The 12,856-nt window shown below is 53.2% G+C and overlaps 1 protein-coding gene across 2 annotated transcripts; it reads left to right on the top strand.

The window, feature by feature from the left end:
- The first annotated feature begins 50 nt into the window (after positions 1-50).
- Positions 51-11,211, top strand: LOC125436532 (oxidized low-density lipoprotein receptor 1-like). Of its 2 annotated transcripts, XR_007245068.1 has the most exons (5): positions 51-175; positions 562-728; positions 1,868-1,968; positions 2,887-3,079; positions 11,173-11,211. XR_007245068.1 is itself a non-coding variant. In XM_048503616.1 (4 exons), the coding sequence occupies exons 1-3, from the start codon at positions 534-536 to the stop codon at positions 3,032-3,034; spliced, it is 444 nt and encodes a 147-aa protein (XP_048359573.1). In that variant the 5' UTR covers positions 242-533; the 3' UTR covers positions 3,035-3,079; positions 11,173-11,211. The 2 variants fall into 2 exon arrangements, 1 of the variants encoding a protein (XP_048359573.1); XM_048503616.1 differs by lacking the exon at positions 51-175 and having other exon boundaries at positions 242-728.
- Positions 11,212-12,856: the final 1,645 nt, after the last annotated feature.

Below are 12,856 nucleotides of genomic sequence, written 5' to 3' on the forward strand. Positions count from 1 at the left end.
GCCGACCTGGACGCCACCCGGCGGGCCCTCTGGCGCAGCTGGCAGGCGGGCAACGACACCCGGCAAGAGCTGGAGCGGGAACTGCGGGCGGCCCGGAGCAACTTCACGCTCCTGCAGCGGGAGAAGGACGACGCCACCCGGCAGCTGGAACAGGCCGCGTCCTGCCGGCAGATCGGTGAGGCGGGCGGGGGTTGGCGGCGGGGGTCCGGCTGGGCGGGCGGTGAGGGCCTGGGGGGGGCAGCTCCCCCAAGGAAGACAGCGCAGCTTGCCTGGCACCCGTAACCGGTTGACCAGGGGGGCCGCCCGCCCGCCTCGTTCGTCGTTCCTCTCCCCGTCGGGGACGAGTCTTGGCAAGAGCTGGAAACGTCCCCCCAGACCTTGTCCAGGCCGGCCGGCCCCCCGGAAGTGGCTGATCTGGCACCGCCGCCACGCCGGGACTGGTTCAACAGTCCTCAAAGCCCCCCCCCCCTCTCCCCGCCCGGCCGCAGGCAGCATAAAGAGCAGGGCCGTAAAAGCAGCAGTATATCGGGATCATGCCCCCGCCCGTGTCTTCTTCGCCAGGCTGCTGCCCCCCTGGATGGAAGCTCTTCCGATGGAGGTGTTTGTGGGTGTCCGACGTGGAGGGAAATCGGCAACAGAGCCAGGAACGCTGCAAACATCAAAGGGCTCGGCTGCTGGTGTTCAAGGGCTGGGACGCGGCCGCCGTCTGGGAGGCCATAGGAGGAAGGGTGAGATGGGGGGGGGCGGTTCCATGTGCGGGGGGGGGGGCAGATTTCACCTGATTCCGCCTCCTCACAGCAAACCCTCTCTTGGCCCCATAAGCTGCTCCCAAGGACCTCCTGAGCCCCTCCCCAGAAACAGAATCTGGAGGGTCCGAGTGGGCAGCAGCAGCGGCAGCAGCAAGAGAGGGAAGCGAGACAGCCCAGCTCGGGAAGGGGACCAGGTGCTTGCCCACCTGCCTGATTGGGGAGTGGCCACAAGACCCAGGGTAGTTGGCATGGGGGTGCTTCTTCCCAGGGGGCTGCATTTCTGGGGGGAGGGGAGGTTTCCCTGGGGTGGAGCAGTCCTGTGTCCTGTGCATCCCCCTCCCTATGCCAATCAAGGGCTCACACTCACGGAGTGGTTGGGAAGCAGCTGCTAGACAGGCTGGCTGGCCTGGCCCGAGGCAGAAGCTGTGCACACCTCAAGCCCAGGTGCCAAGGTTGTGTATGGGCAAGCCCCAGGACACACCCACCCACACACACACACACACACACTGGGGTAGGGAGGGGTTCCTGTGTGGGGCCGGGCACCCAGGCCTGCAGCTGTTTGCTACTGGCCTCACTGAGTCCAGCAGCAAACTGGTCAGGTGGAGCTTGTGGGGGGAGGGGCCCCCGAGCCTAACAGTATAAAAGTGGGGGAGGGCAGCTGTGTGCTCCGTGGGTGTGAGCCTGGCCTCACCCACTTTGGATCCAGCTGTGAGCTGCAGCTTAGAGTCGGATCCAAGCCCAGCGGGAGTCAGGCTCAAACAGGCCCTGGCCCCCCTGACCGCCCTGTGCAGGTGGGGGTGGGGTGAGCCTGGCCGGCCCTGCTACCGACCTCCAAGTGGAGCCTAGGGGTGGGGTAAGCTCTGACAGGCAGGAGTGCAGCCTTGGGAAGGGCCTTGACCTGGGCACCACTTTGACAAACTGTGCCCCTGCCACATGTTTTATTGGGAGCCCTGAAGTCCGAATCATTCGTCTGTAGATCCCCCTGGAAGAGGGGAGGGCGCTGCCCCCCTTAAGTGGCCAGAACACCCCTAGCGGTGCTGCAGGTGGGTTTGGGCTAAAAGCCTCCCTGGACAACATTCACCCGCTTTCTGGATTTCTGTTTGGTCCCACCGTCCCAGGGTTACCCGCAAGACAGACAACTCTGGATTGGACTCACTGGACAGAAGCCATGGAAGTCTTCATGGACTTGGTCTTGGGCTGATGGCTCCCCTTATGAAAGGTCGGTCATGCCTTGCTGCGTTTGCATCATGAATGTCTCTGTTCTTGGCTCATCCATCTCTGGGCTGTTCTTCAGAGCCTCCAAGAAATCCTTCAAATCACCCCAATCTGAGTGGGCGTGGCTGGCCCAAGAGCAGCCAATCGGCTTCCTGGGCACGAGTGCAGATTCAGACCTGGCTCTCCGGGGTCTAGTCTGGCACTCTAATCACAAGGAAGAGAAGAACTCAACAGAAGACAGTTTGGATTTATACCCCAACATATTTCAGATGTCTTGGGATACATTTTAGCCAGTTTTACTGGGCACAAATACCAATAGAACGTTTTGTAAAAAATTCCTTTAAGATGAACATCACTGTAAATTTTAAATTTATTTTCCAAATTCTATCCCATTCTTCTAGGTCAATCACTGAGCCAACCTCTTGAGCCCAAGTTATCTTATTCTCCTTTATCCTTTCAGTTTATGTTTCTCTGGGACTGAGAGAGTTCTGAGAGAACTGTGGCTAGCCCAAGGTCACCCAGCAGGCTGCACGTGGAGGAGTGGGGAATCCAACCCAGTTCCCCAGATTAGAGTCTGCCGCTCTTAAACCACCAGACCACATTGACTGTATGATTCTGCAGGGGAGAAGTTAGCTGCCCCCTCCTTTATCTGCTACTTCTCTGCTGCAAGTCATATCCTCCCTCCGTTCTTTGCAGCTGTTCAGGGCCAGCTCTGCCATCAGCCAGGATGTCTCTTGACCCCTCTGCTCACCAGGTGTTGTGGAAGCTGCTCATCTTTCAAACATGGATGCTGAACAGGAGGGGAGGGGCAAGTGCGGCTGGCTGAAGATCACTCACCCTGTGGTGGGATACAAAATGAGTGGCTGGACGGGATGCAGACTCTTTGCCATTTCATGGGGACTCTCTTCCTTCCTCCTTCCAGCGAGAACAAACCTCAGGTAGCCTCGACATATAGCGGATCTTCAGCATGTGCTACACTGAGCCAAGGACGACTCTCAGGAGGGCCTTGTTTTGGAAGGTTGTGTCGATACATCTGCGAGAAGGCCGCCAGTCCAGCTCGGTTGGTCTAAGATTTGGAGGCTGCCTCTCTGGCCCGAAGCCCCAGAGGGGCCCATGTAAGTACAGAGCTCCCCGGCACACATGTGAGGCCACGGCCAAGGGCTCCTTTCAGCCACCTTTTCCTGCTAGTTGGAGAGAGCCCCCCACGTCTCTCCCACACACTTCTCTGCATTGCAAAACTGCCCCCCACCCCCGCCGCCGCAAGAAGCAGCATGCATTGCCTACCCGCACCCTGTCCCTTCGGGTCCATATGGAATCTATTCCTCATCTGCCCACTTGAGGGCAGAGGAGACCCTCCCACAGGAGAGTTGCCATCCTCCAGGTGGGGCCTGGAGATCTCCTGAAATTACAAATGATCTCCAAGCATGAGAGGTCAGCCCCGCTGAAGGAGAGGGCTGCCTGGGAGGGTGCCAGGACCCCGTGGCTTCAGACCTTGCCGAGGTCCAATTCAATATTCTTCTTGAATTGCAGTGCCCAGAACTGGCCACAGTATTCCAGGTGAGGTCTGACCAATTCAGAATAGAGTGGTACCATTACTTCCCTCGGTCTAGACACTGGACTCCTCTTGATGCAGCCCAGAATTTCTTTGGCTTCCCTGGCTGCATCACACTGCTGACTCGTGTTCAGTTTGTGGTCTACTAAGATTTCCAGATCTATTTCACCTGTACTGTCGTCAGGCCAGGTGTTTCCCATCCCATATCTGTGCATTTCATTTTATTGTTTTTGGTCCAAGTATCTTACATTTATCTCTGCTAAAATTCATTTGGTTAGTTTTGGCCCAGTTCTCTAATCTGTCCAGGTCATTTTGAATTCTGATTCTGTCCTCTGGGATATTAGCTACCCCTCCCAGTTTGGTGTCATCTGTAAATTTGATTAGCATGCCCTCTATTCCATCATCCAAGTCATTGTTAAAAATATTGAATGGCAATGGGCCCGGGACAGAACCTTGCGGCACCCCACTAGTCATTTCTCTCCAGGATGAAGATGAGCCATTGGTGAGCACCCTTTTGGTTCAATCAGTCAACCAATTACAAATCCATCTAATAACAGCATTGTCTTGCCCACGTTTTACTAGCTTGTTTACAGAAATCAAGGTATGCTACATCCACAGCATTTCCTTCATCAACCAAGCTTGTCACTCTATCAAAAAAAGGAGATAAGATTAGTCTGGCATGTCTTGTTTTTGATAAACCCATGCTGATTTTCAGTGATCACAGTATTTCCTTCCACGTGCTTACAGACTGTCTCCTTAATGATGTGCTCTAGAATCTTTCCTGGTATTGATGTCTGGCTGACTGGGTCGTAGTTGTTTGGGTTCTCTTTTTCCCCCTTGTTGAAGATGGGGACAACATTAGCCCTCCTCCAGTCCGCTGGGACTTCTCCTTTTCTTCAGGAGTTCTCAAAGATTATAGCAAGTGGTTCTGAGATTACTCCTGCCAGTTCTTTTAATACCCTGAATGGCAGGACTCATCAGGCCCTGGAGATTTGCATTCATGTAAAGTATTCCTGTACTACCTCTTCATTCTGTGCTGAATTTCCCTTACTGTATCTTCTGAGCACTGTTGGGAAAAGACCGAAGCAAAGGAGATGCCGATTGGTTCTGTCTTTCCTCAGTCCCTTGTTGGCCTTTTGCCATCTTCTGCTTGCAACGACCCTGTCAGGTTCTTTTTCTTCCTTTTGCTACAGACATAAACAAAAAAATCCTGTGTTCTTATTTTAAACACTCAGGCAAATCTGACCTCACTGTGAGCTTCAGTTTTTCTGACTTCCTCCCTGCAGGAGCCTGGGTGTAAAGGATTCAATGGTGTTGATGGTGAAGTAACCTTGAGTGCATTCCACAGCCCGGGCGATGGGCCAGATTCATCGGCGGAGACTTTATCTTTGCGCGGGAGATGAAGACTCCGTTCCCATGGGAAGCAGGAAGGGGGGATGGGGTGAATGGTGTTATAACCTGTGCTTCTGGCGGGAAGTGCCATTCCTGCCACTACGTGTATGTGAGCTTTCTAAGATGTCTTAATAAACGGACTTTTACACCCAAAAAGCCTTTTATTTCTGCTTCTATGGAATTCCTTACATTGTGGCAGGAATCCTAATTCATCTATATTCCTGTGCAGTGGACCTCTTGTCTTGCGATGGAGAGGTTGAATGTTACTGCGGAAGGTGCGGTAGCCCCCAAAGAGGGCTCCGACCTTTCCCTTCTGGATCTGGAGGAACCGGCAGGAGAACGGGCCTCGCTGGTGGCTCTTTCCCGTCCTCGTATCAGCACGAGTCTTCCTTTACTCCGTTGGAACGAGGGACGTGACGACGACCATGGGGACTTCCATGAGTCGTTTGGGGCGCTGTCTATGGATCGAGCGCCTGTGGATCGGATCTCTACCCGTTTTCGTGTGGATTACAAACCTCAGATGCAACCTGTCATGGAAGAGACGGGCTTGACCACCTTTCATGCGGCAACCCAGGAATCCATTGAACGATTCCTGGACTCGTATTTTGGTGATGCTCCCAAGGAACCACCGTGGCACAGCACTGGGGCCCGTCCAAAGGACACCGGGACTAAACCTGGAATTGGGAGGGGTATCCGTACCGCTTCCCAATCGGACCCCCCTGATCCCGGGCCAGCGACCGCACCTGAGGTGCCTCGGGGAGCCACTGGTGGCTACGGCGGCTACGGTGTCTCCGATGTCTCGCTTCCAGACGACGAAGAGTCCGAAGAAAGCCTGCACTCCCAGCCGGATCTGTTCCCTCTCCCATCGAAGGAGACCTGGGATGAGGAAGTGGGGCGACTGCGAGATGCCCAAGAAGCATGGACCGGTGAACGCCAGCTATGGGAGGAGGAACGGGCACAGTTGCAGCAAGAGCGCGAAAACCTGCAGAGGGACCGGGAACGGCAACGCAAAGAAGTCCAGCTCGAGTTGGACCGTGCTAAAGACGCGCTCCAACGACAATATGCCCAGAATCTGTCAGTCCATGATAAAGTCCTGGAACACTCCAGACTGGATTTACAACGGCAACGCGAAAGCGTTCAGGCTCTGCGCACGCAAAGTGAGCTCACTGAAGCCCTTAAACGGGACGAACTGGCTAAATTGGAACGAGAAAAAGCTGCTTTGCATGCGCACCAGGATGCATTGACTCGCAAGGAGAGGGAGCTGGCTGCGTTGGAGAGGGAGCTAAGGAGGCAGCAGACCAGGAAACCCCAAGTTGGAGTCTATGCTGTTACTGATCACGCCGGTGCCAGGGGGGCCACGTACCTGGGTCCTGCCACCCAAACGCCAGCAGCACCGCCAGCGCCCCCGATTCCGGCCCCCCCCGTACAACAGCTGCCTGCCCAACGTGCTCAACCCGCGCAACCACCTCCCCAGCAGGCGCCAAGAGCCGTTGAACGGGGCTACTATCGGCCCCCGATACCAGCCCGTTTTGATGGGACCGCTTCCAAACTTCCCTACTTCATTTTGCAACTCAATGCCCACTTGGAAGACTATGATGATTTATACCGGTCTGAGCGCGAAAAAATACGGGACATCGGCTCAGTCCTGGATGGGGCAGCAGCCGACTGGTTCGTGACTCTTTTGGATTTGCAGGATGAAGACTCTCGCACAGTGCCCGCATTCCTCCAAGCCTTAAGAGCGCGCTTTCAAGATCCAGGCGCCGAGAATGAAGCTATCCGCACCATCAAAACCATCCAGCAAGGCAACCGCCCGTTTGCTGAATTTGCCCGTGAATTTCGTGCGGCGGCTGCTCGACTTCCTCCTGAGTGGCCTGAACGCATGAAATGCGAATACTTTTCGGATGCTGTGGACGGCAAGCTACGTGAAACGGTGTTTTTAATTCGGGTTCCTCGTACTATTGCAGATTGGATCCAGTTGGGGTCCCAAGTGGCGTCTCGTTTGGAATACGCTCGTGCCGGAGGCCGCCCACGCCCCAAAACCACTACTGTGTCCACCAAGTCAAGCCCAGCCGCCCCTACCGAAACCACCTCTGAACGCCGTCGCCGACTGGGATTGTGTCTTTACTGCGGAGGGCCAGGTCATCTAGCCGCCAACTGTCCCAAGAAACAAAAACCAACCGCTCCAGCTCCGCGCACTCCGTCTGCCAAACCACCACGCAGGTCAGGGCCGCCTCCGACAGGCTCGTCTAAAGCAGTCATCGAAGGCGACCCAGAGGAGGGGGAAGCAGCTGTTTGCCTTTCTTCAGCCCCCATGGACATGGGCCCGACTCCTGACGCGGTGAGTGAAGGCAGCGCTCCCATTACTGTCCAAGCATTTCTGGCCAACCCCGCTAAACACACTCGCATTATAGCCTCGGCCCTTGTGGATTCCGGCTGCTCCCACTGCTTAATGCGGCCCCAGGTGGCAGAGGAGCTGGGTCTGGACCAAATTCCCCTGGCTAAGCCCATACCATTCACCCAAATGGACGGCAGCCCCCTCGGGAACGAAGGACCGGCCCAGTACAAAACACAGCCGGTTCTCCTCCGTTGCGCCGACCATTGGGAGAAAATTAGTTTTATTTTGGCGCCAGTGGCCAAACACTCCATAGTTTTGGGCATGCCTTGGTTATTGTTACATGAACCAAAGTTCATTTGGAAAGAACGGATCCTAGAATTCACTGACCCTCCCTGCGGTGAACACATGAATTGGGGAGAAAACCCAACGTCTCCTGACACACCCCCCTCCCTGGCTTCTTCAGCGATTGCTCCCGATTCTATTGGCATCCCACCTGCATATCATGATCTAGCCAGAGTTTTTCAGGAGCAGGAATGCGATCAGTTGCCACCCCACAGAGACACTGACTGTAAAATTGTTATACAACCAGGGGCGCAACTACCCAAAGGTAGAATCTACCGCATGAGTCCCAATGAGGAGAAGGAACTTCGTGCCTTCTTGGACAAGAACCTTGCTCGCGGGTTCATACGGCGGGCTACCAAACACACACACGCTGCTCCCGTTTTGTTTGTAAAAAAGAAAGATGGGTCTTTACGGCTTTGCACAGATTATCGAGGTCTCAATGCGGTCTCCCTGTCCAATAAATATCCTTTGCCTTTAATCAAGGACCTTTTAGATGCACTCGGCAAAGGACGCATTTTTACTAAATTGGACTTGAGAGAAGCTTACTACAGAGTCAGAATTGCTGAAGGCTATGAACACCTGACTGCGTTTAACACAAAGTTTGGACAGTTTGAATACTTAATAATGCCATTCGGGTTAAGTGGGGCCCCCGGGGCTTTTATGGCCCTTATCAACGAAGTTCTCCATGATTTATTGTACAAGGGAGTTGTTGTATACTTAGATGACGTTTTAATTTACTCGCAAACCATAGGAGAGCATGAAGCCTTGGTTCGGGAGGTATTGAAACGCTTTGTTGACAACTCTCTCTTTGCCAAACTCTCCAAAATGCTGTTTTCATCAGACCTCTCCATTGACTATTTAAGTTACCGGGATCTCACCCGAAAGGGCTTGAAAATGGATCCTGCTAAAATTGACGCAGTCCTCCAATGGCCTGCCCCCACCAACCGCAAAGAACTCCAGTCTTTTCTTGGTTTTGCTAATTTCTATCGTGACTTTTATACCCCACCCGCTGAACTGACTCTCCCTCTCACAGACTCCTTACGCATCAAGGGTAAAGATCCACTGTCCGGCCAAGCCCGGGGCCCCCCTTTCCTGGTCTGAGTGAGTGTCAAACAGCCTTTCAACTCTTGTAAAGTCATGCTACTTCAATCGAACCTATCCTAAAGCACTCTGACCCAGATCTCCCGCTTGTATTCACGTGCGGGATGCCTCGGACAAAGCACTTGGGGCAGCCCTGCTGCAGAAAAAAATAAAGATGGTAGGCTGGTTCCGTGTGCTTATTTGTCTAAGAAATTCTCTGGTGCTGAACTCAACTGGACTGTGGGAGATAAAGAGACTGGGCGCCATCAAAGTAGCACTCTCCACTTCATACCACTGGCTGGAGGGGGCTAAACACCCCTTTCAGGTTTGGTCGGATCATAAAAACCTGGCAGCTCTTTCCACCCCCCTCAAGAAGTCCGCAAAACAACTTCGCGCCGATTTCTTTTCTCGTTTCTCTTTTACAGTCCATTTTTTCCCTGGGAAAACCAATAAACTGGTTGACGCTACTCTCGCTGTTTCTACCCGGGGAGGGGGGTGGAGCCGCTCTTACGCAGACATTCCACGCACCGTTCTTTCCCCCTCCCAGTTGGGCTATGGCTGTCACCCGCCTCAAACGCTTCGACTCCTCCTCCACCCCCCCATTCCTAGTCTCGTCTCTCCTTTCCTGCGGGAACTTGAGGAGGCGGGGCTGCACGAGTTTCCAGCGAAGAAAGTGACTCCCAATTGGGCGCTTTGGAGTAATGGGAGTTTGGCGGAGGGGGGAATGTTGGCACGCGCCTCCCCCCCTCCGCAAGCAGGTTCTTGAAGCTTGCCACGCATGCCCGCTCGGCTGGACATTTTGGCTTTTTGAAAACTCTGCATTTAGCCCGGCCGGCAGTTCTGGTGGCTGGCACGCGCAAAGACATTGAGGTATTACATTAAGGGCTGCTCGGTTTGTGCAGAAGCCAAAACCATCCCGGGAAAGCCCCATGGGCTATTGGAAACCTTCTCCCCGTGGCCTCCTCACTTTGGGAAGTCATCTCCATGGATTTTATTACAGATTTGCCCGACAGTCATGGCAACACGGTTTTGTGGGTGGTGGTGGACTTATTTTCTAAGCAAGCCCATTTTATTCCATGTGCTTCCATCCCCTCCGCTCCTAAGTTGGCACGGCTGTTTATTCAACATGTTTACCGGGCTCCATTCCGCTTCGCTATAAGGTGGTCTCGGAATCAGCGGCCCCCAATTCATCTCAAAGTTCTGGAAAGCGTGTTTGGGGTTGTTGGGGTCAGCTTCGGCCGTCACTCTACCACGCCAAAGTGACGGCGAGACGGAGAGAACGAACAGAACCCTAGAGCAGTATTTACGCTTGTTAAGCACCAACTACCACCAAGACAATTGGTGCGAATATTCCGCTTAAGGAGTACTTACAACAATGCGGTTCATAGCAGTACAAAGAAAAACCCCTTTGAAATTGTGTCTGGTCGCTCCTTCCCGCCGCTGCCACAACTACCCGCCGCAGCTTTGGACCCCCCAGAATTTCAACAATGGATTTCATCTCTAGTCGAGGGATGGAAGACGGTCCAGACCGCCTTACAACATGCTAAAGGACTCCCAAAAACTGCATGTAATAAACACCGCTCAGATTTTCCTCTGCGCAGGGGCTCTTGGGTGTATTTATCTACAAAAAATCTCAGAGACGCGTATAAATATTCCAAACTTGGCAAAAGATTTGTGGGACCTTTTCTGATTACCAAAGTGATTAATGATGTCACTGCCCGCTTAGATTTGCCTAACTCTCTTAGTAACATTCATCCTGTCTTCCATTCCAGCTTGCTCAAGGAGGCTCCCGCTTCCGATGCCTGGCACGACTACCGCCGGAGAGGCCCCCCCCCCCCCCCCACCCACTATTATTGATGGTCACAAGCACTAATTTAAATTGACGCCATCCTGGACTCTCGGCGACCGCAAAACGCTGGTAATATTTAGTCTCTTGGGTGGGATATTCCTCTTGCATAATCAATGGGTTTGGTTCCGAGAATATTGAAGCCCCCACCCTTATTTCCTGCTTTCCACCGCGCCTTTCCGCATAGCAACCTGGGGAAGGGGTCTTCTTTAAGGGAGGCAGAGTGTAAAGGATTCAATGGTGTTGATGGTGAAGTAACCTTGAGTGCATTCCACAGCCCGGGCGATGGGCCAGCTTCTTCGGCGGAGACTTTATCTTTGCGTGGGAGATGAGGACTCCGTTCCCATGGGAAGCAGGAAGGGGGGATGGGGTGAATGATGTTATAACCTGTGCCTCTGGCGGGAAGAGTCATTCCTGCCACTACGTGTATGTGAGCTTTCTAAGATGTCTTAATAACCGGACTTTTACACCCAAAAAGCCTTTTATTTCTGCTTCTATGGAATTCCTTACACCCAGGGGATAAGAGGTCACTGAGCATGTGCAGTTGGTAGGCTTGCTTACTTATTACCAACTGCAAGAGCTCCACCCTCCTGAGTTGGTCTGGCCTGCAGGAGAAGGAAGGCCTACAGCTCAATGGAGGGAATTACTTATTTTTTTACAGGCCCAAATTGAGGGAAGCCCTGCAGCAGCTACATCAGACGCAGAAGGCCAGATGGGAGAAAGAAGCCCTGCTCGATTAATTGTTTGGACTTTATTGCTATTCTTTCATTACTGGACACTGTTCGTAGTGGAAACTGTTCTGAGTGCTTTTTCCTAAAACAGCACTGAAGATTTTGTACAATTGAGTTGTGCTGCATATTATATATGTTCACTATTATTTATCCTTAAATGATAGAAAGTTGTGTTAAAGATTAAAGGTTTGTTGATTTGTTCAAGCAATTTCATATTTGTTTGTTAAGCCACAGGGTGCTGTCATATGTTATTTCCTAGGTCTCAAATGGAGATTGATGTGGCCGAGGATAAATAGGTTACACAGACATACACAAAAATCCTGTTTTCTTATTTTAAACTCTCTGGCAAATCTGACTCTGAGCTCCAGTTTTTCTGACTTCCTCCCTGCAGGAGCCTGGGCTGAGCGAAGATCTGACTCAGTGGAGGAAGGCAGCCCCACCTGTTCTTATTTATTTTTATTTATTTATTAATTGAACTTATGGGCCGCCTCATCCCCAAAGGGCTCAAGGCGGCTCACAACACGGCTGTTCCAATGAACAGCAAATCAACAAATCAGCACATAAAACTTAAACCCTTAAAACCTATGCAGCAATATATTAAAACAGCGAAAGTATTGTAAAACAACATTGTTTAAAACAGGCGCCCGAACCAAGGCCAAGGACGGGAGGAGATAGGTAGGGCCTGCGATGTTATCAGTAGATCAGGCCCAACCAGAATAAAAAAGATGGAAACAGGCAGCCTCAGTTTCGGTGGGGGGCAGTAGGACCACGGCCGGCCTCTCCAAAAGCCCGGTGGAATAGCTCCGTCTTACAGGCCCTGCGGAACTCACCAAGGTCCCGCAGGGCCCGGACAGCTGGAGGTAGAGCATTCCACCAGGCAGGGGCCAGAGCCCAGCCGTATCATCGTGGGGCTTGGGGTCTCCAGCAGTTCTGCCATTGCCGAACGTAGCGGCCTATGTGGGACATAAGGGGTGATGCGGTCCCGTAGGTATGAGGGCCCCATGCCGCGTAAGGCCTTAAAGGTCAATACCAACACCTTGAAAACAATCCGGAACTCCACTGGGAGCCAGTGCAGACGGCATAGCACAGGGGTGATACGATCTGAATAATCACCACCTGTCAAAAGCCGAGCCGCTGCATTCTGGACCAGCTTCAACTTCCGGATTAATCGCAAGGGAAGGCCCGCGTAGAGCGAGTTACAGTAATCCAACCTCGAGGTGACCGTCGCATGGATCACAGTGGCCAGGTCGGACTGGGAGAGATAGGGAGCCAGCCGCCGTGCCTGGCGAAGATGGAAGAACGCAACCTGGGTAACATGGGCCACCTGGCCCTTCATTGACAGTGAAGAGTCCAGGTGGACCCCCAGGCTGCGCGCCAGGGATGTTGGGGTCAATGCAACCCCCTCCAAAATAGGCGGCTGAAAATCCCTCGGTCTCTCCCCCCGGCCCAGCCATAGGACCTCCGTCTTCGTTGGATTAAGTTTTAACCTACTCTGCCTCAACCAACCAGCAACCGACTCCAAACAGTGCTGTAGAGCTGCAGGGGCAGAGGCCGCCCCTCCTCCATCATCAGAATGAGCTGGGTGTCATCCGCATATTGGTGACAGACCAGCCC

This window comes from Sphaerodactylus townsendi, linkage group LG07 (assembly GCF_021028975.2).
Source record: "Sphaerodactylus townsendi isolate TG3544 linkage group LG07, MPM_Stown_v2.3, whole genome shotgun sequence".
Lineage (NCBI taxonomy): Eukaryota > Metazoa > Chordata > Lepidosauria > Squamata > Sphaerodactylidae > Sphaerodactylus > Sphaerodactylus townsendi.

Bases quoted from the DNA above. Each gene is read 5' to 3' on its own strand.
- LOC125436532 (XM_048503616.1), top strand. From the start codon at position 534: ATGCCCCCGCCCGTGTCTTCTTCGCCAGGCTGCTGCCCCCCTGGATGG. The intron at 729-1,867 runs GTGAGATGGGGG...CCACCGTCCCAG, and splicing joins GGGAGGCCATAGGAGGAAGG to GGTTACCCGCAAGACAGACA. The intron at 1,969-2,886 runs GTCGGTCATGCC...TCCTCCTTCCAG, and splicing joins GATGGCTCCCCTTATGAAAG to CGAGAACAAACCTCAGGTAG.